Source organism: Ambystoma mexicanum, chromosome 8 (assembly GCF_040938575.1).
Source record: "Ambystoma mexicanum isolate Mex_15411 chromosome 8, UKY_AmexF1_1, whole genome shotgun sequence".
NCBI lineage: Eukaryota > Metazoa > Chordata > Amphibia > Caudata > Ambystomatidae > Ambystoma > Ambystoma mexicanum.
Window position 1 is genome coordinate 1,516,619,574 of NC_090929.1, and position 24,778 is coordinate 1,516,644,351.

Here is a 24,778-nt window from a genome sequence, read left to right on the forward strand (position 1 = left end):
GCAGAGACATGTGTTCATATGAAAGATTAGAATAGCACATTCCAGCAAGGCTGGCTGAGCCTTTCCTATGTTTGAAGTTTATAAACCTGTCTGCATATGTACTTGGTTTTGCAACACAACAGGTGCTATTATCAGCAATGTACCTGCACCAGATAGGAGTTGCTATAAAAACTAACATGTCATCTGTATGATGGTATAGAAATTGGTTTGTTCATATGGGGTGTTGTAAAACCTAGGCAATCACCTCCAATGATGATCATAAACGTGTAGACCAAGTGGTGAATAAGTATCCAAATTCAAGACTGTGGAACCAACGCGTTCATGCTTGTATCGTGGCTTTGCCAGCAGACGATATGGTGATCCTGGTCAAATCATTTAATATCTCTTACATTACTGTGCTGTCTTCTGTGAAGATTGCCTTCTCGCATGCTGGTGGCATTGTTTAGCCCATTACCAGTGGTCGACGTGTTTGAAAAGAAATAGTGGAACTATGTTCACTGCTGGTGTGCCCCCCACACCCGACAAGGGAATAGTTTCTTACCTGTAACTCCATTTCTCCAGCATTGGTATCTTTCATGGATTCACATGCTTAGAATATCCCCGTCGTCAGACTGGGAACCCTCGGTACACATATATAGTCGATTCCTATAGGAAAAAACTTCCGACACTTGTGTGTCCTATCCACATCTACGTCCTCCCCGAGGACGTCCACGCATGCCCCATAGGACGTAATGGTATAAAAGCCCCGCCCCCGCGGGTCCCGTCAGATTTCGACCCCTCCAAAGAAGAAAGGGGGAAACCTGTTTATGCACATATCTTGCACCTTGCATTTCGGGGAGGCTGGTGGGCGCATGTGAATCCATGAAAGATACCAATGCTGGAGAAATGGAGTTACAGGTAAGAAACTACTCCCTTCTCCAGCATTGGATCTTTCATGGATTCACATGCTTAGAATAGATTGTATAGCAGTATCCTAAAAGAAGGAGGTGAGAATGCAATGCAACATACACCGCAAAACACCCCAAAACCTAATTATATAGGCACATAAGCAGCAACATATTTTCCGATATATACATATTCATCATACATACATATATATATATATTTCTACTCAAAACCTACACACTAAAGAACCAGTATAGACAAGGCAAAAGACAAAAGCTTCACCGTTTTTGGCTTACCTCATTGAAACAGATGGCGCAGAACTGCCCTTCCCATCTGTACTTCATCCGCATGCTGCCTTTCCAGGCAGTAATGGCGTGTGAACGTGTGTGGGACTGACCATGCCGCCACCTGGCAGATGTCTGTCAGAGGAATTCCTGCTCACAGCGCCGCGGAGGAGGCTGTCGATCTCGTGGAATGGGCTCTAGGGTGCCCTTGTATGGGTCTCCCGGCCTTGGAGTGACTAAAAGCAATTGCCGACGAGACCCATCGGGCCAGTCCTTGCTTGGAGATTGCCCTTCCTCTCGTCGACGGACCATATGCAATGAACAGCTGTCTGGTAGTTCTGAGTTCCTGCGTTCTTTGCAGATAAAACTTTAACGCTCTTTTCACATCGAGCGTATGAAGAGCCTTTTCCGCCGTCGACGACGGGGTCGCAAAGAAAGTAGGGAGAGCAATGGTCGAGTGCTTGTGATAGACCGTCGGTACTTTCGGGATGAAAGTAGGATTAGTTGATAGTATCGCTTTATCTTTAAAGAATCTCATATATGGAGGGTCTATGACTAATGCCTGTAATTCCGACACTCTTCTAGCTGACGTAATGGCAATTAAGAAAGCCAGCTTCCACGATAGGAACTGCATGGATGAAGAGGACATTGGTTCGAAAGGAGGTTTCATTAAAGCCGCCAACACCACATTTAGACTCCACGACGGTGGGAACCGCTTCGTAGGGGGAAAAGTTCTAAAGAGACCCCTCATGAAATGTTTTACCAGTCTGTCGCTGAATAACGGTGCGGAATGTCGCCTTCTCGTGAACCTTGAGATGGCCGCCAGGTGCACCTTGATGGATGACGAGGATAGCCCACTCCCTGCTAGGTGCAGAAGATATGGTAAAATTTGTTCAGGAATTACTTCCCCAGGCCGAATTTCGTGCTGTGTTTGCCACCACATACAGAACCTTCGCCACTTGCATATGTATGACTTGTTAGTGGAAGGAGCCCTAGCCGCCTGTAGAATTTTTTGGCAATCCGACGAGACTTTCAAATTGCCAAATTCTGCAAAGTCAGGAGCCATGCCGTCAGGTTGAGGCTGTCCGGATTGTGATGCCACACTGTTCCCTTGTCCCTGGATAGGAGATTCGGAACTTTCTGGAAAGTTATCGGTTGTTCCAACGATAGGTGTAGTAGGTCGGAAAACCACGGTTGTCTCGGCCAATACGGTGCCACCAGAATGACCCGGCATTTGTATCTGCGAATCCACTGTATTGTCCTCCGTATAAGGGGAAACGGAGGGAAGGCGTACAGAAAATGAGAACGCTTCCCCTAGGGATCCTTTCTGAGGCCATCTGCTCGCGAACTGCTCGCATTTCTTGTTTTCTTTCGTTGCGAAGAGATCGACTGAGGGGTGACCCCACCTTTAGAAGATTCTTTGCAGCTGAATGGTGTCCATCTCCCACTCGTGTATCTGAGCCATGCTCCTGCTCAGGGAATCCGCTTGTACGTTCTTCACTCCTGGGAGATGGTGAGCCACTATAGATATGTTGTGTTTCAAAGCCCAATGCCATACCTTTTGAGCCTCCACAGAAAGGGTCCTGGATCTCGTGCCTCCTTGTTTTATCAAGTAGAACATGGCTGTCGTGTTGTCTGTCAGCACTCTCACTCTCGACCCCTTGATATGTGGGAGGAATGATTTCAAGGCCCATCTCACTGCCCTCAGTTCCAGTACATTGATAGGTAGGCGTGATTCGGTGGGAGACCATCTGCCCTGGGTTTGGTGGTTGTCCATGTGTGCTCCCCAGCCCGTCAGGGATGCGTCCGTGATGATGGTATTCTGAAATTCGGGTTCTTGTAGAGGAACCCCTCTGTCCAGGTTGTGAAAGCTTTTCCACCATTGGAGGGCTCGGATGATTTCATCGTCGTCGACGGTTAGCCTGTCCGACCACCGACCCGTGGACTGCTTCCATCTGTCCGCTAGGAATTCCTGAAGCGGCCTCATGAGCAATCGACAGTTGGCTACTAGATGGATGCAGGAAGCCATGGAACCTAGGATCGCCACATACTTTCTCACTGAGAGTGTGCCATGTAGACGTAGTTGACTCGTCAGCCGATTGATCTTTGACATTCTGTCTAAGGAAGGCTTCACTATTCCCGACTGGGTTTCGAATTGAGCTCCCAAGAACTTTAAGTTCTTTGATGGCCTTAGAGAGGACTTTTCGAAGTTCACTGCGAACCCCAGTCGTTGCAGAAGCTGTAAGGTAGCCTGTACGCTGTCGTTGGTCGACGCCGAGGAGGATCCCCCTCACCAGCCAGTCATCGAGGTACGGGTATACATGATGCCCTTTCTTTCTCAGCCAGGCTGCCACGGGCGCCAAACATTTTGTGAACGTTCTTGGGGAGGATTTGAGACCAAACGGGAGCACTGCGAATTGGTAGTGTGTCTGACCTACCATGAACCTCAGAAACTGCCTGTGTTTTTGACACATAGGGATGTGGAAGTACGCGTCCTGCAGATCTAGAGATGCCAAAAAATCTCCCACTTTAACAGACCTGATCACTTCCTGCAGCGTGAGCATTTTGAATTTCTGGTTCTGTAAGGTCTCGTTGAGGTCGCGTAGGTCGAGAATGGGACGCCATTTTCCGTTCGGCTTTTTTACCACAAAACACCGCAAGTATACCCCTTGGCCTTTCTGCGATGCAGGGACTAACTCTATGGCACCTTTCTGTAACATAAGTGCTACTTCCTGCAGCAAATTGTCCAGATGTGGTTGGGGTAGGGGTATAGGTGGACACTTTGGAGGTTTGCATTTGATTAGTAGAGAATGTCCGTACCTCACTGTGTCCAACACCCACTGATCTGTTGTGATGTTTTCCCATTCTTTGACCCAGCTTGACACTCTTCCTCCCAGAACGGTGCGCTTTCCGTCATTGCTGGTCTTTCTGTTTGCTCGTCGACGACGAATAGGTCGGTCGTCTCTTGGATGACTGGAAGTTTCTGCGCCGGCTTGAGTTTTGAGAGGCGCGTCTATATCCTTGGGAAGGGTACGCCGATCTGCCGAAGGATCTATCCCTGGGTGTAGAAAATCTTGAGTTGCCAGATGCCCCTCTAAAGGGACGAAAGGATCGAAAGTGTTTACCACCTTGAAGAGCACCCAACGACCGTGCCGTATCCGAATCCTCCTTCATGCCCTTCAAGGCCTCATCCACCTTTTCTCCGAAAAGAAGGTCACCTTCGAAGGGCATGTCCAATACCTTATACTGCACCTCGGGTCTGAAGTTGGTGCACTTAAGCCAAGCCTGGCGTCTTAGAACAACGCCGTTGTTTATCTGCTTAAAACCCGAATCTGCCAGGTCCACCGCTATGTTAATAGCATGATTCGACGCCTCTTCGCCCTCTCGTACCAGAGACATCGCCCTTCTTCTATGTTCCTCCGGAAGGTGGTCCAGTATAGGGGCCAGTCTGTGCCACATCTCCCTGTCGTACCTGGCCACAATAGCCAGAGAGTTGGCTGCTTTCACAGTTGCAGCACCCACGGAAAGAACCTTCTTACCAAACACGTCTTGGCGTCTTGCCTCATTATCCGGAGGGGTAGAAAACTTGTGTTGAGCCTTGGCTTTCCTCGTCGCCGCTGCCAACACCACTGAATCAGGTGTAGGTTGGGACGAAAGACACTTCGGGGTAGAGTCTGGCACTTTAAATTTCTTTTCAATGCGGCCTTTGACGGCCGGTTCAGAAAACGGGTGACGCATGGTTTGAACACCCTCTTTCCAGACATGATCTAAAATGGGTATTGAGAATATTGAGCGTCTATTCTTACCCATATGATCGAATAGAAAGCAGTCCTTTTTCTCCTCCTGCTGGGCCAGGCCAAACTCCTTACATGCTTTTTCCATCATTGAGTGAAAAGCGCCAATATCGTCTGGTGGCGATGGATGAGCGGGGCTCTTTGGTGTTTCCAGTTCCACATCCGAAACCCCGGATGGATCCCTAGATGGAGACAGGGAGATATCCGATGCTGACCCACGGTCAGATAAAGAGTCCGAAAGCTCACCCTCCTCCTGGACTACTGGAGTCACCGGAATTCCACTCGTTTTGGTTGGACGGTGTGATGGGCCGGGTTCGTCGACGGGGGATGTCGACGCCACAGGTGGAAGCCTTTCATCCAATGATTTTAGCAGCGAGTGTAAGGAGGACAGGACCTCCATGGACAGGGCCGATTGAGCGTTTGGAGTATTGGTAAATACCTGAGAGCAGGTTGCTCCTGATGGCGACTTGGCTCGTAGCCCAAGGTCTTCCGGGCCCGCAATCCTGAAACCGTCGTCTTCCTTCGAGGAAATCGACACTGCTTGTTCCTGCAGTAACGTGTCTGGCAACCCCATATCAAAAACTTCTGGTCTCCAGGCCAGAACTTCGGTCGACGAGGACATCGTCGCCGTCGTCATCGGGTTGATGACGGGGGAACCCAACTGCGTCAGAGGCAGTGAGGGCACTGACTGGTTCGTCATCGTCGACGGTGGGCCTGCAGGTGGCTTAGGCGGTCCCGCCTTAACGGTGCTCTCCCTGCGTTTATCCGATTCTCTACTCGTGGCAGATCTATGAGGATCGCCCGAGGAGGATTTTGGCCTTTCCTTCCCTTGTTTTTTCGACGATGATGATGGTATCTTTTTTGAAGATTCTTTTGAAGACTCCTTGGAAGAGTGGCTTCGTGGAACATCCCTTTCCGCCGGTCGAGTCTTCTTTGCCGGTGGTTCCGACGAGGTTGAACGGCGCGGGGCTCCTGATGTTTTCGTCGAGGCGACGCTGCGCACGGAGCCCACCTCCGACTGAGGGTATGCTCCCGCCCCGTCATTTAACCATGACACCAGTCGCTGATTCCGATCTTTCAGGGTTTTCTGAGAAAAACCCTTACATATTTCGCACTGGTCTGCGGAATGGTGAGGGTGGAGGCAATAAATACAATCTAGATGGCCGTCCCCCTCGTAAACCTTCTTCAATCCGCACGTGGCGCACGGGCGAAACAACGGTTTGCCCGACATTCTGGTAAGACCAAAAAACCTCAGAGGCTCGTTCGGTCAACCCAGCGAGTAATTTCAACGATAGCCTAGAAAGTAGAGACTACGCGAGGAGATCCCACTATCTTTGGAGACGGTTTAAATCTGACGGGACGCGCAGGGGCGGGGCTTTTATACCATTACGTCCTATGGGGCATGCGTGGACGTCCTCGGGGAGGACGTAGATGTGGATAGGACACACAAGTGTCAGAAGTTTTTTCCTATAGGAAACGACTATATATGTGTACCGAGGGTTCCCAGTCTGACTACGGGGATATTCTAAGCATGTGAATCCATGAAAGATCCAATGCTGGAGAAACCCCATCGCCAAGTTCCACCCCATCGCCAAGTTCCGCCCCACGCTCAATATATAACCCCACAAACAAATGTGCCTGCTGTTTAAGTGAACCTTCAGTGCACTGCAAAGCAAGCTTCAACTTCTTCCTACACTTCCATTCCAGAATGGTTTCTTTTTAAAATAAAAGTATAGGAACAGTAAATCTTCATTTTAAAAAAAAGTAGAGGAACAGCGCTACTGCCCACCTCGACCACTGGCCATTAGTTGATCTTTTTTCGTACATAGGCCATTTGAGTGGAAGGAGTCGTAGACTGAAGAGAACTGACCAGATGTTGCAGGCCTCAGACAAGCATTTTTAAGGTCTGCTCGTTTCACACAAAAAGGTTTTTCTGCAATTTATAAATAACAATTTCACAAATCCGTGGTTTGGAAGTATTTAATGCTTTAAAATACAAAAGACAACCCCAGATTATATCTGTTAAATCACATCAATTGGTATGCTGGTACTTATAAACTTCCCTTAATGATGGAGACAATGAAGCTAGAATAATTCCCATTTTGCGTAACAACCTTCTATAATATTTAGTTTTTTTAAATGGTCATGTTTGGTAACGTGATCTGTGCACTTTCCAAGTCAGTTTTATCAAATTAGATTATTTTAGTTCATGGTAAGAACTGGAAAAGAAAGTGTTCAAATGCAGAAATTGCTGAGTTGGCACACATCACAGCTTCACCACTGAACCAATGTGTGATCCTGGCCATCTCATTTAATCTTTTATTACCTAACCTTGCAAAATTGCCATTCCCTAAACCTTTCAAAATTGTGAGCCATGCAGAGTGATTTCCTTTTCAAGATATGATCTTCAAAAAAGCCGCACTCATGGTTTCACTGGCTACAGTGTTGCTTACACTATAAATTGATAAATTGCACACTACAGGCACATGTTCCTTTTATCTCTAATGACAACACTATTTGAAAACAATGTCCCACTTCTAATCTCAGTCTGTCTGGATACAGACACCATCCTGGTAGCTTCTAGTCTGCATCCACTATCCATGCTATGGTATGTGTAGCTTTCTCCTTCCTTCATATTGGTCTCCTCTACCTATGAGTGAGCACTTTTGCATTCTGTAAGGCACATAATGAAGTTCTCTATTCGGGGTTACATGTACCCTTTACATACGGCCCTGCATTAATAATACTGGCTGCACACCATCCTGGAGGTTATTGATTAAAAAGTCTCCTGTGTCTATACTAGAACAGAAGTAACCTCTTCGTAGACTGCTAATGTTTGCCTTCAAATGCTACTTGTTTCTCATTCTGATCAGAGCAAGAATGAAGAGGGTAAGGGACTTAATGGGAGTAAACATGCTAATTTTGAATCACTTCATTTTTTTTGGTTTGGTGGAGGGAGGCCCCAAAGATGTCCGTGCCCAGGACCCCAAAAGTGCTTAAGATGGCCCTGCACACATGGGGTCAAATATATAAACCTGCGGATGTGAATGCCGTGGGTATCGAACGGCCATGCAAGCATAGATGAGAAAAACATATCACTTCAATAGATGTGTAGAGAGGATATTTCTTACGGTATACTGATGACACTATTTCGCGTTGTTCTCTGTAGATTTTGATAACCCCGCGGACTGAAATGACATCTCCAATGTCAATGTTGGAGCTCCGGGATTCCTCGTCCTGAAGCTTCTTCAACATTTCAGCGAGATCGAGTCCCCCAGCTGTACTCTGATGAGAACTAGCAGCAGCTGAAAGAAGACAACATGTATATCAAGGAAAGCGCCCCTTAGAGTATTGCTAGGAAGTAGACGGACAATACTCGTCACATTAATACGTTGCTCGAAAAAGAAAGGTTCATGACACTGCGGGCTTAATTAAAAAATGTTGGGGTCCGGGGAGCAGATGCCTTGGGGTCCCTCCCGAACCAACAAATTGAGGGGATCCAGAATCTAGGGTCACTCCACCACTCAACCTCCTAATGCCATCCCAAGGCATAGCTTAATATGCTGCCCCAAAGCAATCTAAATATGCGTGGGTACTTCCTTCCAGTAAGCTTACCCTCTTCGGACTTGCTATAATCACAATAACAAAGAAGTGGCATTTCAAGGGCAACACCAACAGTACACAACGAGGGTACAGGATGCATTTGAACAAGCACTGACAAAGTCAACTGTTTTGGTTTCTGTGCAGGCATGAGATAGGCATTGCCATAAGGTACCACCTAGCTATAAGACAAAGCTGCAAAATTGTCAGAGTACCTGGGCACGTGATATCAGTGCCTGGAAAATAACTATACAGAAGTTAAAACTGTAGGCTTTGCCAATGCTTCTTTTTAACAAGTCTTCAGTGCAAGGACATGTGTGATGCTTATAGATCAAGTGGCTGAAGGCACGCAACACATGTTTATCGCACCAGTAAGACATTTACAACTGCAATTAAGCTATTTACTCTCTGACTATTCAGCAAGAACAATGGCAGGCCAAAGTTTGATGTTACAGCTTGAAAAAGCTAGCTCACAGTGATCCTAGGAGGATATGTTTTGGGTAGGGAGGGGCCTGTAGTGGGTGGGAATGGCCGTAGGCATTAGCACTGTCAGTGGCAGTCAATGGGTGAGTAAATAACCAAACACCCATAGGCTCTGTATCCCTCCTCACAACCTATCTCCCTTCTTGCTGTACTCCAAGTCTATAGTTGTGGCTTATTGGGGGCACCTAAGCACAACCTAATATCCAAAACTAAAAACAGCAGCCAAGAGGAGGGTGCCATTTTAGATGCAGGACACAGATTAGTAGCCGTATGTAAAAGTACACATACCCTAGCATTGACTGAGAACTCATAAGCAGAATGTAAAAGTGCTCAAGCATGCAGACAGATTCGATGCAATGGGAAAGGTGCACATACCATCGCATAGAAGAGATAGTGGATATAAATGATAATGCTACCAGGAAAGGTGCATGTATGGTAACTGTGGGGAGACCGACACAGTGTTTCACAATTTCTTTATTTAAATAATATGAGGGATGGGAAAAAAGGCCGCACTATCCCGACTCGTTAAATTCTAAATATAGACGTATTCATTTCAAAACTGTGAACAGATTGTACTCCACCCCACCCCCCCATCAAGGTTAAACTTGTTCCAAACTGATAGGCTAAATGTGTGCTCTAGATGTACAGACGGAAATACAAACTTGCTTCACATGCTGTGGTCTTGCCCTAAACTGTAGGACTATTGGGAAGCTGTCAAAACTACACTATCTGATATATTAGGGAATAAACTGGTACCAACTGCTTGTGACTGTATACTTGGATACACAGGGAGCCTGTGTGTAGTTCAGCGCAGATTCCTGAACCTGGGTCTATTGCTGGCTAAGAGAGCTTTTCTTCTGAGATGGACACAAACATCCTTCCACGGGAGAGATATTAGTGATGTTGACTGGGCTAATGATATGAAGAATCTGTACATTAGCTTTATGCCTAGTACTAGTCGCCGGAAAGACAAATGGTCCGACTTCCGTATGTATCTGGCTAAGGGGAATTCCTCGCCAAGAACTGGTTAACAATTGTCTTCCACCGTATTGATACGAAGGTAGATCACTGTATACTGTAGAATTGTATTGTACTTTTGCCATTCTCTACTGTTTAATATGTGTATGTGCTGTTTTACCAATGCCAAGTGTCAATAAAAAAAAATACAAAAATATATCTATCTCTCTCTCTTTTGGCTTGTGGCAATGCTTGTTCCAGGTTTCCCCAAATTGACATCTCATATAAGGAGATTTGTACAACTTTTGCCTTTCCAATCTAATTGATCAGTAACCAAAATAGTTATTCAATTGTTCCTAAGTTTGCTGACAATGCCGGGACACCCCCCTACTTCTCTGGGCCAACTCAGCGGTGTAACATGGAGCTGTGGCAAAGTTCTGTCTTTAGGAAGACCTCCCCTGCCTAGCAGACCGTGTCGGCTTCTCACCAACTTACCGATGGAACCGAAACAGGCCCACAGGATCGCATCTCCTGCAGCAGCTGTCTACCTTCCAGCGGTCCTTCCCAGGTGTCCACTGCACTTTTACTCCACTCCCAGAGGGTTGCCTGTAAGCATCTGGCTCTCCCAGCACAGCTTGTCTGTGTGTCTGCTTCTGCTGTTAGGTCCACTTCCTGATTCGCTTACTCTGCAGCTTTCCTCTCTTCTCCTAACATGCAGCTGTTCCTCAGGTTTAAATGTCCCGCGCAGCTGATTATTAGTATGGCAACTAGTCTGGAAGGTTAACTTGATGTTACCCTCATTCCACATGGACTCCCTCTTCCTCATCTCAGTACTTGAGGCTTCATGGGTGTTGGAGCCCAAAGTGTTAAACCTTTTTAAGTTAAATTCCTTTACATCTTTGTTTAAATAACAACCACCAGAAATAAGAGATGTTAAATGTGCTTTACGTATGTTATGGATGTTAGGTTATGCTAATGACACTATTACCACGCACGTTCACTCAGAGGGCATTGTGGCGCTACGATTAGGACCAGTGAGCTTGGCCAACCCAGAACTAGAATAGCAGAGTTTGAAGTGAGCACCGGAATTGCAGATGATTCTCAGGACGCAAGGGCTACTGGGAGATCATTCCGCAACTTACCGGCCATGATGAGAAGGCCTGGCTACCAACCATACAAAGACGGAATTTAGCGATGACAACCAGACAGGCGTTACCGGGGCAGAGTGACTGCCCCGGGATGTAAGGCATGAATTATCCTGAAGAAAATCTGCCTCAGGTGATAGTACGCCGTGGACCAAACAGAGACATTGAAGTACGACCATTTTGGCCACCGGAAGCAAGTGAAGGGATCGTAGTACCGGACTGATATAAAGGATAGAGGGGGTAGAAGTTGCAATCCGGGCAGCAAGGTTCAGCAGAAGCTGCAGCTGATGTATCAGGCCTATAGGCAGAGCCAGAAACAGGGCATTGCAGTAGTGTAAGCGACTCGTAACTAATGAGGCGACTACCGTAAGGCGCAGATGAGTAAGTAGAAAAGGTAGGACCCTGCAGAGCACCTTAAGCAAAAAATGACCAGTTTTAACCAAGGACTGCACACACCTGGGGTGGCATTGAAAGCGAGATAGACTCCAAGATTTCTAACCACTGTCACCAGAATAGGAGTGTCACCCAGCACAGACGCCCAAATACCCCATTGGTGTTGACTTGTGGTGTTCCCCAGGGTTCTGCCCTGTCTCCTCTTCATTTTAATCAGTACTCGCGTCCTTTAGCTGATCTGTAAGCGGAACATGGAGTGTACTTTTATACCCATGCAGATGATACACAGGTCCTCATTCGTCATAACTCTAGTACTACTGGTCCTCCCTCCAAAACACAAAACTGTTTGTTTTCTATTGGTGAGTGGATTGCGAGGAAAGTTGAATGGGGACAAAACAGATTCTTGTTGTGCGTTCTCTCAATTCTAAGCCAAATTGGAGTAGCGACTACTGGCCAGATTCTCTGGGGCCTGTCCTACTTCTGCTGGATCAGTTAAGAGCCTGGGGGTAAAAACTGCTCCCATGTGGCTCCAGAGAAGCGCACGTCTCTTCTGCCTGTCACGCTGGATTTGTTAAGCTGAAGGTACAGAGGATGATTTTGACTTTGATCCCTCCTGAATCCCGTGCCAAAGTAGTGACCTCTTCTATCAAGGGGTCTTTGGACTACTGCAATCGGATCTACTTGAGGCAACCATCCTCTCATGTCAAACGTTTGCAGATCTTTGAAAATGTGGCAGCTCGGTTGGCCATTGGGGCCCTGAGACTATCCAAGTCCATGCGTCTCCTACATCAGCTGCACTGGCTTCCTGTAATCAGTCGGATTTAGATACTTTGTATTAAGCACCGTGCCGTTTAAAAGGCCGGTGCCAACGATTCTATGTGTAATTAACTTTTTTTAAAGGTCTCAAGACAAAAAGACCGATTTACTTTTGATAGGAAAACCGTTATTCTAAATGTCTTTTTCTCTTGAGACTTCTAAAATGAGGTTTCCCATTTAAAAACAAATATTCTGAGTGTTTTCCCCTGAACCTTCCATTGTTCTCCCCCCACCCTAGCCTGTGGGATTTCAACCCCTTGCTCCTCCCCTAACCCTCTCCCGTGGGATTTCAGCCCAGATCCCCACCAGCCCCCCAAACTCCCTAAAACAAAACACATGCATACAAAACACACACCAATGCACATGCACGCGGGCACTCCGCCCCCCCCCACACACACACACTTACCTGTTCTCCTCGCCCTCCGTGTTCTGGTCCTGCAGAGCCTGTCAGCCCCTACGTGCACTCATGTGCGGCAGGGGAGTGACAGTTCGCTTTAGAAAGACCGCTATGTACAGTCACTGAGTGGTCTTTCTAAAGTGACCTTTTAGTGAAAAGATCTTTCGAAAAATATCTTTTCACTGGGTACCCGTGTTAACTATCTTGGTACTAAGCTGAGTATTTACAGGCCAGCTAGAATGCTGCGCTCTTCTTCACAAACTCTGTTAAAAATCCCAAAATCCCAAAACATCATAGTACCCGAGCAGGGTGACGCTCCTTCTCGGTTCTGGTTCCTACGTTATGGAACTCCCTACCAGCTGATCTACAAGGCACTGTAGATCATTTGCAATTTCGTAAGCTTCAGAAAACCCATCTTTTTTAAGCATGGTTGTCTTCTGTTATCCCAGCTTGCTTGCTCGTTTTAGCACCTAGATGCCTTCACGCTTTATAAATTCCGTACCATAACATAGCATACCTACTATAAACATGGTCAAATAATTAAACCTACATATCTTCCAGGATTGCCTGAGCATGACCTGAGCCCCTAACTCATCTGAAAATCAACCATTCTCATACTATATGTTATCACAGCACATTATTTTAATCGCCCCACTCGAGAAATTAGCATACATATTTTGTGACTAACACACATTCCCCACTTTCAGCCCTCTTACCTTACACCCCTTTTCATGCTCATTCCAGCAGACTAAAGCCTGGCCTCCCCGTTCAGGAGCACAATAAGCCATTTGCGGACACGGATTCACACTGGAATTAAGGTGGTGATTTAGCACTATACAAAAGCACAATAACAAACATGCAATGGTGTTGCTTACACTGGACACTGACTAAACAACAAGAAGAAAGTAGAAGGATATTTCATAACATATGAATAAACCACAAATAATATCAGATAAATATTATAAATGTTACTCCTGCCCTCCACCCATGGTGTAGATGCCCTCATTTCCACAATGATTAACATTACTGCAACTACCCCCTTGCCGTGTCACTTGTCTTCATTAGCAAATTGTAACCAAATATCAATCAAAACCCTACTATGGTGCATCAATATGGCTGTGTAATCGGGTATCAGAAAGCAACAGCTCTTCTTCTCCCCCTATAGCAGCAAATGGAAAAGTATGGTTTAGTCCTCTGTGAGGGGTCAGAAATGAGAAGCAGACACAAAGGGTTATTGTTTTCAACAACAGACATCTTTATTAATATAAAAGGGTTGGATAAAGGCCATTATGTCCCCATCCCTACCTAGGAAACTAAAAATAAAGATCAATCTGTATCTCAGCATAAGGAAAGTTTCTTTGATGTAAGTTTGCTGAAAAGTGTTCAAAAGCAGATGGATAGATTTCACAAAATAATCCTTGAATCCATAGGGGGCGTTCCCTGGATGTCTCAGGTAGGATGGCAAAAGTGTCTCTTTAAAGCAACCCCTTCTCAAGGGTGGAAAAAATTCTCTTTCAAAACAATAAATTCTTCTGGAGAACCTCCTGGTATACGCCCCTGCTAGGAGGCATTTAGTAGGTTTATCAGATCTCCCGGTGTACTCTGATGCCAGGTATCTATCTTGGCACAATGTCTATATCCTCTTTTTCTTTCAATGGATTACCTGGTATACTCCCCTGCCAGGAATCCCTTTCTGGGGTCTGCAGATCCCTGGTATACTCTCCTGCCAGGTATCTTCTCCCCCAATTGCTTACTGCCTGATGTGGTTCTTTCACCAGGGCTTCTTTTTAATATTCTCACTGCCTTTCGGTATAGCACAGTTCTTTGCTTTACTGTTTATACTTTCTTGGCTTAAGGGGAAGACTTGCTCAAGTTGTATCTTTTAATTCCTTCATTGGTATTCAATGCCTTGTGGCAATACTTGCTCCAGTCTTCCCCATATTGACATCTCATACATGAGGATTTGGGAAATTCGGTCTTTGTTTTCTACTAGGTCGATATTCAAAATTAGTTCTTAATGGCTTATATTCCTGTCAGAATGCCCCGAGGTCCCCAACATCTGTGAGCAGACTCACCGGTGTCTGGCAGTGCCTCTGACCTGTGGTACATTGCTGTGGAGCTTTCACTTCGGGATGGGGTTCTCCGCTCTGCAGACCTTCTCTCAGCTCTTTCACTGACTCTGCACTTGTTCGCCAGTAAGCCTGCAGCTTCTGGACTCTACCACACTGCAGTAGCTTGTCTGTTGCTGCCGGTTCCCCAGCGGTCATCCCACGATGCCTGCTGCGTCTTCTGTGGCCTCGTACCACTCCAGTAAGCACTGCCTTCAAGCAGCAGTATGAGAACACCTGTTCTCACAAGCACAGTCCGTTCCCATGCTTCTGCCTTCTCCCGTGGTTCTGCTTCCTTCTTCAGGTCGGCTTCTCTCTCTTGAAAATGCAGATACCATTTTTAAGTGTCTCGCACAGTTGGGCCTCATCACAACTAGCCTACATATTCAGTTTAGTGTTTCTTTTGATCCATATTAACTCTTCCTCGTCTCAGTACTTGAGGTTTTATGGGAGTTGGAGTCCATTTGATTTATAGGACTTCTAAGGTGATTTTGTTTGAGATTTGTGGTTAGCACAAAAACATCAGACAGGAGGTGCTATGGGTGTATTATGTACATATGAGGTGTTATTGGTATTCAGCTCAGGCTGACAGTATGCCATCAGGATCCTAGGTGTCATAAGGTTTTCTGCAAATGGAGGGGGGAGAATACTGTATCTCTCCTAGCAGATCATCGCTCTCTCCCGATACTTTAAAAAAATATATATATTTTATTATTTTAAACAAACAAAACACCAAACTATACAACTTTTCAGGACGCTCATAATCAATATCAAACCATAACATTATACAGTGTTATTCTCCGTCCTCCCCCCTCGCTCCCCACAAACTTGAGCCGGCTCATCCGTGTCATCTACAGGAGCATTTTCGGGAATCACAGTGCTTGTAGACTCACCCAAGTCTTCTGTCTCATAATTGACCTGGTGGGGGTTTGCCATAGAGGTCGCCAGTTGCCTCCAGGCTATCAGGGGGCCCACTCCCCCCCCCCCGGTAGCAGCTTCAAACCATACTGTAGTTTCTGCTTCTGCCCATCTCAAGAGGTCCGCCCACCATGTCTCCACCCTAGGCCTATGGGCTGCCTTCCAACACATTGCAATCCTGCGCTTGGCCAGGATATGGGCCAGGTCCTTCATCTTGCTGATATGCTTACAATTACGTGGCCTGTGAAAATTCCCGAGCATGCATGCCCAAGCAGACCCCACATCAAGCACCACTCCCCCCCCCAGCCATTTTAGTCTTCATTTCTTCCCAGAATCTGTGCACCTTAGGGCAAGCCCAGAACATGTGCAGCAGCCCCGCCTCCTCCTCCCCACACCTGGGGCATTTCTGTATAGCCGAGCCTCCAAACCTGGCTATTCTCCCGGGGGTCAGATAAGCTCTGTGGGTGACATACAATTGGATCTGCTGGAGTCTCGCATTCCGGGACACCTTTTTATGGTACCTTTGAGCTCTATCCCATTGTCCCTCTGTCATGGGTTCTCCTACCTCCTCCTCCCAGCCCTGCCTCAGTTGAAGCAGCTCCTTCGCTCCCTTTGCTCTCAGGAGCTCATATATCCTGGATATTTCATGCCCACCCTCAGAGACATCATACATCATTTCCATGGTGGCATCAGGGTCTTCTGCCAACACCGTCTCAGGCCACCTCTCCCTCACCCGTTTCATGAGCCTGGTATAAGTAATATGTTGGCCTCTATGCACTCCTGTCTCCTCCTGCAACCTCTGAAATTCCAATGCCTCCCCTTCCTGCCATATATCCCCGAGGGTGGCTATGCCCACCGGTTCCCAGTATCTGAAGACTGCTTCAAACAATTGGGAGTCGTTCCCACATAACGCCACCAGCGGGACCTGCTGAGAGAGCGGATCTGGGTCACCCATCGTTATCCATGTTCTGCGCCAGACTTCCCAGTCCAGCTCCAATAATCTCCCTCTCCCCGCCATTTTATTTTTAGGCAGCCACACTGTCTCTCTCAAGAAGTATGGAGCCGAGTCGCCTTGCAAAAGCCTAGCTTCTACCGAGTCCTCTGCAGACAACCACCTGGCCACAAACAACAGCTGCCCCGCCAAATAATATAGTTCAAAATTTGGCAGGTTTATGCCCCCCCTTATCACATGTGTTCTGTAGTTTCCACAGGGCCACTCTGTTCCTGGAGTTGCCCCATATGAAGCCCCTACACATGCCATGAAGTCTCCCAAAAAAGCGTCTGGGAATCAAGTACCGGACATTCACAGAAAAATGCAAGAGTCTGGGCAAAACCACCATTTTGAGCAGGGCTGCTCTACCCATCATGGCTAGGGGTAATCTGGACCAAAACGCCATGCTATTCTTAATGCCCTCAATCGCTTTCTCTGTATTGTGTTCATGCTCTGTCTCTATCCTATGATAAATGTTTACGTCCAGATACCTGAATGTCACAGTCTGCCAGGGTATTTGCAGAATGGGTAGCCTGTTCAGTGGGATACTCTTATACCTTCCTAAGGGGAACAAGCTAGACTTCCCGGGGTTCACCGATATGCCCGAGAGGGTGGCATAACGATCCATCACCTCCAGCACATGTTGCTGGTTCTCCTCCGGGTAGCGCAAATAGAGGAGCATGTCAGCTGCATACAGTGATATCAGGTGTGTGCCCCTTATCGTACGAATCCCCACCTCCCCGTATTGTTGTCGCAGGCATATTGCCAGCGGCTCTAATGCGAAAATGTATAACATGGGTGACCAGGGGCATCCCTGTCTGGTCCCCCTGCTGAGTTGCCATTTATCTGAAATTGTGGTTCCCGTTTTAACTCTTGCCATCGGGGAAATATATAACATCTGGACCCACCTGATATATCCTGGTCCCATTCCGTATCCTTTCAGGGTCGCTTTCAACCATGGCCACCGCAATGAATCAAAGGCTTTAACCGTGTCCAGCGACACGATAGCCAGCTCGCCCGAGTCTTCCTCGGTGTGATCAATGATATGATGCAGCCTCCTGTGGTTGTCTGTGATATTCCTTCTGGGGACATAACCCGTTTGGTCTGGGTGTATCAACTTACCAATTACCCTCTTTAGCCTATTGGCTAGCACTGCCGTGAGTATTTTACTATCCTGATTGAGCATGGACAAGGGCCTATAGGCCCGCATTCCTCGTCCGGCTTGCATGGTTTCAGGAGTGGAATGATCACTGCCTCGCGGAGGGACGCCGGCAATTCCCCCTGCTCATAGGCTTCAATAAACATGGCAAGCAGCGGCTGAAGTAGCTCCTGCTTATATGTCTTACAAAACTCGCTGGGTAATCCATCCGATCCGGGCGCTTTACATGTGGGCAGATGTTGGATCGCCACCTCCAGTTCGTCCGAGGTGATGGGGGCATCCAGATCTGCGCGTTCTAGGTCATCCAAGGTGGGCAGCCCTATATCCTCTATTGTTTCCAGTATATCTTGACTCATGTCCTCTCCTGTGTCCTCGTATAATCGTCTATAATACTTGAGGAACTCCTTGTTTACCCCCTCCTGGGTATTACAGATTTGACCTTCCACGTCCCTAACCTCTCTGATCACCGAGCAGGGGGTCGGGGGGGGGGGTCTCATTCTTGTACAACCAGGCCAGTAATCTACCCAGCTTATCCCCCCCTGCAAGTAACCTATCCCAGAGTTCACAGCAGGCTAACTGTAAGTCCTTTATCTTGGCGCTGTTCTCTCGGGTGGTCCCCTCATTTTGTGTAAGACCCTCCAGTTCTCTTTCTGTTTCTTGCAGTTCCCGTTCAATGCCCCCTTGGAGCCCTTTAGATTGTGATATAGCTACCCCACGCACTACCACCTTAAATTCCTCCCATACTGTTCCCACAGAGCGTTCACTGCCTGTGTTAATTTCAACATATTCCTCGATGGCCTCCCTCAAGTCCTCTCGAAATCCTGCATCTTGTAGAGCCTCAGTTCTGGGCCTCCATTTCGGGATACGCGCTCGGGGGGGTTGATGTCGCCACTCTACGACCAGAGGCGAATGGTCGGATAGTACCCGGGCCTTGTATTCCGCTCCCACCATTTCTCCCACTATCTCAGCAGCAGCAAACACAAAGTCCAGCCTCGTGTGCAGGTCATGTGGTGCTGCATAATGCGAATATTGCCTATCCATTGGGTGCAGCCTTCTCCACACATCCTCTAGGCCGAGGTCTTTCAACATTGTCCTCAGTGCTTTAGCCACTGGCGCCGGCTTCCCTAATTTATCATCTGACCTGTCTATTCTATTCTGGGATTCAGAGTGCAATTGAAGCCCCCACCCCACACCATCGCACCACCCACCAGCGGGCTAATCTTACTGTAAAGGGACCTGAAATAAGCCGCTGTATCGTGGTTAGGGGCGTACAAATTTATGATATTCACTTCTCTGTTCTCCAGGAGTCCCGCCACCACTACCATTCTGCCCTCTGGGTCTATCGTCGAGCTGAACATCTGAAACGGCACGTGCGGTGCTACCCATGTGATCACCCCTCTTGCATATGCCGAGTATGTGGCACCTATGACGTTACCCCTCCATTTTCTCCTGACCACCTCCAACTTCTCCTTGGTGAGGTGGGTCTCCTGTAGCAAGGCTATGTCAATACGCATCCTTTTTAGGTACAGCATCACTTTATTACTTTTTAAATAACTATTGAGGCCCCGCACGTTCCAGGTCGCCACTCTGAGATTAACCGATGCCATCTACTCGACGTATTCCCCATCCACCCTTCCCACCAATGCTTCCCTTGATGGCTCGTTTTCCGACTCTTACCCCTCCCAACCTCAACAACTCCCCCCCTCCCAATACCCCAACTCCACCCCACTGCACACAACCAGTCCCCTCCCCCACCTTACCCAACCCCAACAAATGCCCAGCTCCATCCCTGGATCTCAGGCCCACCCGCGTCTAGTCCTATCTCGGACTAGGACCCTACGGGACGTCACCGATCTAACAGTGACCTAACTAAGCGTACTACTGAGGGGTCAATGAATGCCTCCCAGGTGCTCCCGCTCCTCTAATTAGGGTTGTTGCATCTAATGGATCCTGCCAGCGTGTATTTGCTGCAACGCACTCCCCAAAAGCTTAATTTAACACTATATTCAAGTCCCAATGTCTTAGCTATGTCAAAAGAGATGACTCAGCTGCATGCTACCTATCTTCTGCAGCTCCCATCTGGACATCCGGTTCCTGGGGGCGACTCTGCATATCCAGCCATTCCATAGCATCCTTCGGCGTCTCAAAAAACAGGGTTTTGTTCTTGTAGAACACTTTCAATTTGGCTGGGTAAAGCAACATGTAGCGATGGCCAACCTCTTTTAGCCTTCTTTTCACCGACCCGAAGTTCATCCTACTACGCTGTACATGCAAAGTATAGTTCGGATACGCCGTGATTTTTGCCGGCCCCCTTTCGATCGTTACTCCCTTCTGGAAAAATCCGAGTATCTTCTCCCGATCTCGATAATTCAGAATCTTTGCGATCAGCGGCCGCGGGGGGGGGAGTTCCTGGGGGCGGTCTCCTTGTCAAGGCCCTGTGCGCCCTCTCAACTGCAAATCCCTGGGTCAACGCCCCGCCAGTTATCTCCTGCAGGAGCATGGTTTCCACATATTCTGTTGGGTTAGGCCCTTCCATTCCTTACGGCAAGCCAACAATACCGATGTTACTGCGTCTAGCGCGCCCTTCTGCCTCCTCCGCCCTGTCCTCCAGGTTGCCCACTCGCTGCACAAGGGCATGGAGCTCCAATCCGTGGGCGACGCATGCTGCCGTGTTCGGGGCCATCTCCTTTCCCAGGTTTACAGTGCGCTCAGCAAGCATCCGCACATCCTGTCTCAACAGATTCACTTCCTCCTGGACCGCTCTGATCTTGAGGTCCAGGCCCACATTCAGTTTGTTCATTCCCTGGCCCAGTTTGGTCTCCCAGGCAACTTTCAGGTCTGCAATCTCTGCCAGCACTTCCTGGATCATGCCCGGTGTCTCCGCCACTGCCCCAGAAGTGTCCTTGCTTTTGCCCCGCTCTGCACCCGGGGGCGTCTTGGCATAAGCCTCCATCGTGGGCTGTTTGTTCCTGGGTCTGACAATTTTAGAACACATCCTGCTATGTTGTCTAGGCGTAAGCTAGCAGCGCCGCCCTACGGGCAAAAGTCCACGTGGCGGCAGCCCACTCTTGGCGTTACAGGGGCCATTGCGGCTGTGTTCAGGTGTGTCCTTATTGCTCGCCCCACACCTAGAATGGGCTGTGTCCTCCCACGTACGCGTGCTCATGCAGTGTCGTATCGCCGGTCCCTGCCGTAATCCTTCAGTAGCCAGTGAACATGTGCACTCCCTGGCCCATCGCTCTCCCTCCTCGGCACTCCGTCGGCCTCGGGGCCATCCAGCCCACAGTGCAGCCCAAGGTGTTGCGCTCACGTTCTTAAATTCAGGGGGGGCGCCTTATATTGTATCTGGGGACCAGCAGGTGCCCCGGGTCAGCCTCCTTTACTGTCCTGCTTCTATAGTTTATGATAAAGTCCCACCAGCCTCAGGCCTAGGTCGCACACCTCGCTGCTTTCTGTCTCTTTTGGGCCCCTCGGTATTGTATTTTCCTCAACCTCCAATGCTTTTAGGAGGCGGCCCCCTGGAGCGTGCCTGGTCCCCTGTTGTTCCAGCACACCTCGCAGCTCCGGCCACCACACTTTCTTCCAAGTGCCTTTTTATGTTTCTTTCCTGGAGTGCTTGTTCTGGCGTTTCTCCGTACTCCTGCACCCTACTGCAAATCCAATGCCAAACAAATGTGCGGCACAGGTGCTCCGGCCTCAGCCTGTGTCAGTGCGGGGCCACTATTCCTCGCCTTTTAATCACCTCTGACGGCCACACCTCTGCGTTCCTCGCAGCCACTTTCAGTGCTTTGGTGCTTGTGCCAGTCCACACGTAGACCGGCCCTTTGTTGCGCATAACACTGCACCCTCCTCTTTTAGTGCTCCCTGCAGCTTCCCCTTCTGCACAGCAAACTCGCCTGTGTTGTGCTGTATTTCGTTTCCCTTGCCTGCAGCGCTTCCACCCACTCCGGCCTTCTCGTCAGTTTCGTTATTGTTAGAAGAATACCGTTACGTTGCTCGTGGGAAGCGCTTGTGCTGAGGCTTCAGCAGAACACTGCACAGCGTTCTTTCAAGGAGCTCGCAGAGTGCACATATGGTTAGGTTTGTTCAGAACAGTTGAGCATCGTTCCCACCTGTACAGAGGTTGCATGTGACAGAAGGATGCTGGGATACCGTTATTTGCATGTGCATTCAGGTGCCTGCAATGGACCTTATTCCGTCTAGCCTGCCTAGCGTACAGGCCGCCCACTGCCAGGCCGATGCAACCCCACTGGTCCTCCCTAGATAGGCTTTTGCCTACTGCTGTACAAAATCCAGGATTGCAGAATGTGCTACTCCGGTGCTCCAGCTGCTGTGAGATATGTGGAGACCACGTGTTGCCCGTCACATGTCTCTGATTTTGGTTGCTGCTATTTGGTGTGTTCCAGAGCTTGTTGTGGTTAATGTAAAAAAAAAAAAACACATACTTCGATTTTTACTTCCTTTTACTTGCGGCCTTTAAGTATGCTTGTATTCCGTTCTTCCCGTAGCTCGATCTGCTCACTCCGAGCTGGGACAGAGGCAGGCGAACTACTGTGTATTGTTTATTATCAACCGCCCTGTCGGTGTTGTGCCCCTGCGTCGCTCCATGCTCCCAGTCCCTCCGAGGGCAGCCCCCTATTATGTCCGGGAGCCGGGGTGCTTGGGGCGCTCCTGCTGCTCCTCCTCCTCCTCTCCCGGTCCCGGGGTCCGCGTTCCGTGCCAGTGGGGCCCCCCGCCGCTGGATCTTTTATCTGCACTCTGTCCGAGTGCTTTCTCGCCCGCAGGGCTGAGGCAGGTTCGTCTGGGCAATGCAGGCTCATGCTCCTGTCCTCGGTGCTTCGGTCAGTTTATGACCCTTTGTTAGTGCGCCGCCATTTTTCCACTTCCGAGTCGCAGGAGCCCAGCCGCACTCCGGTGGCTACGATTCGCCCGGTTAAGCAATGATTTGCAGCACAAGTCTCTCCATTCCCGCGCCAGACCTTCCCCCGTCTGGGGATGCGTTGACAGCATGCCTTTTCGCCATAGATGCAGCATAATTCTCAGGATCAATGTCGGATTGACGGGAGCTCCTCAAGAGCACGTCTCCTCAGGGCGCCATCCAGCCACGCCCCTGCTCTCCCCCAATAGTTGTCCCCTCCAACATGATCCTCCCCCATAATACCGCCCCTCCCATGTTCAGGCTCAGGCTCAGGTAGTGGCTGCCGTACCCTGGGCATGTGGGAGGAGATCCTCACCGGGGAATCAGTGACAACTCTGCAGGATTCATCACATACCCTTTGCCTAATGTCACTAGTTTTCACAGCTTCTATTGGGAACCGGGAAGGAACAAATTACTTACCTGTAACTTATTCTCCAGCATGGGTCTGGCATGGATTCACATGCTCATGAATATTCCCTGTCGTCAGGCTGCGAATCCTCGGTAAAGAAAGAAATCAGTTTCAGTTTAGTTTCTTAACTGTCTTTCTACTAGTAAGCAATCACTGGTCTTGGGTCATACTGCCCCCAGCCAATGACTGCCCTCTAACTAAGCTCCTCCTCTGGCAGCCATCTTCAGATTTGATAGCACGTAAAGTGGCAGTAGGACCAAGAGAAGAGCCGCGGAGGGGTAGGAGGGAGGGTTCGCATGTGAATGTCTGGCATGGATTCACATGCTCATGAATACAAGAATACATTGCAGTACACATGCACAACCACGGGAGGTGGCAAGGCTCAACATTAAGCATTTCAACAACTCAACATTAAGCATCTCTTACCTCCTCACCAGGCCCACCTTCAGGCGAACAGGTTGCGCAGCACTGCCTGGACAACTCTTGCCTCCTCCCTGGAATCCCGGTCGACGCAGTAGAATCTCGTGAATGTGTGCGTCAACCTCCACGTAGCAGCTCTGCAGATGTCCAGCAGGGGCACACCAGACAAGAACGCCGTGGTAGCAGCGACCGCTTTGTTGGAATGTGCTCTCGGACGGCCGGGCAAGGGGCGGTTTGCCAACCGGTGACAGTGCATAATGCAGCCGGAGAGCCATCTGGAAATGGAAGCCTTCGAGAGGGCCTTCCCTTGGTTCACAGGTCCAAAGTTCACAAACAGCTGTGATGTCTTCCGAAGACTCTTTGTGCGGTCCACATAGAACTTCAGCGCTCTAGCCACATCAGCGAGTGCAAAGTCCTCTCAGCCGGCGAAGGCCACGGGAAGAAAACAGGTAACACCAAGGGCTCATTGAGATGGAAGTCCGACGGCACCTTTGGCATGAAGGAGGGGTGCGTCCTCAGCACCACCCTCGTCTCGTGGAATGTCAGGTATGGAGGTTTACAGTATAGGGCCTGGATCTCTCCCACTCGTCGTGTAGAGGTGATGGCCACAAGAAACGCTGTCTTCCAAGACTGGAACTTCAACGGTGCCGAATGCAGCGGCACGAATGGCGGCCCCATGAGCCTGTTCAGCACCATGTTGAGTTCCCACACCGGGGCCGGGGACTTCACCAGCGGGAACGATCAGAACAGTCCTTTCATGAACTCCTTCACCAGGCGATGAGACCATAGAGATGACCACCCATGAGTTCTGGTGTAGCGGGAGATAGCCACCAGATGGATCTTGATGGAGGCATGTGCCAGCCCCGCCTTGGCCACCGATGGCAAGTACGGCAGCACTTGAGGGGCCGTAACCACAGAGGGTTAATCTTCTGTGCACGGCACCAGACAGAAAACCTCTTCCATTTGCGTCCATAGCACTCGAGTCGAGGATGCCCTGGCCTTTGCAAGCACCTCCTTGCAGTCTGCCGGGATATCGTACCCTCCGAACTCTAGTGCTGCAGGAGCCAGGCCTGCAGGTTCAGCAACGCCTGGTCGTGGTGG

General features: G+C 48.9%; 1 protein-coding gene across 11 annotated transcripts in view; it reads right to left on the reverse strand.

The window, feature by feature from the left end:
• Positions 1–24,778, reverse strand: part of STN1 (STN1 subunit of CST complex) — a 1,349,458-nt gene that overhangs the window by 860,039 nt on the left and 464,641 nt on the right. For 10 of the 11 annotated variants that reach the window (XM_069611734.1, XM_069611725.1, XM_069611728.1 and 7 more), the window contains one exon: positions 8,095–8,268. The exons of the other annotated variant lie outside the window; for it this stretch is intronic. In XM_069611734.1, coding sequence (XP_069467835.1) covers positions 8,095–8,268 — 174 coding nt within the window. The remainder of the gene's footprint in view (positions 1–8,094; positions 8,269–24,778) is intronic. 11 annotated transcript variants of the gene reach the window in all.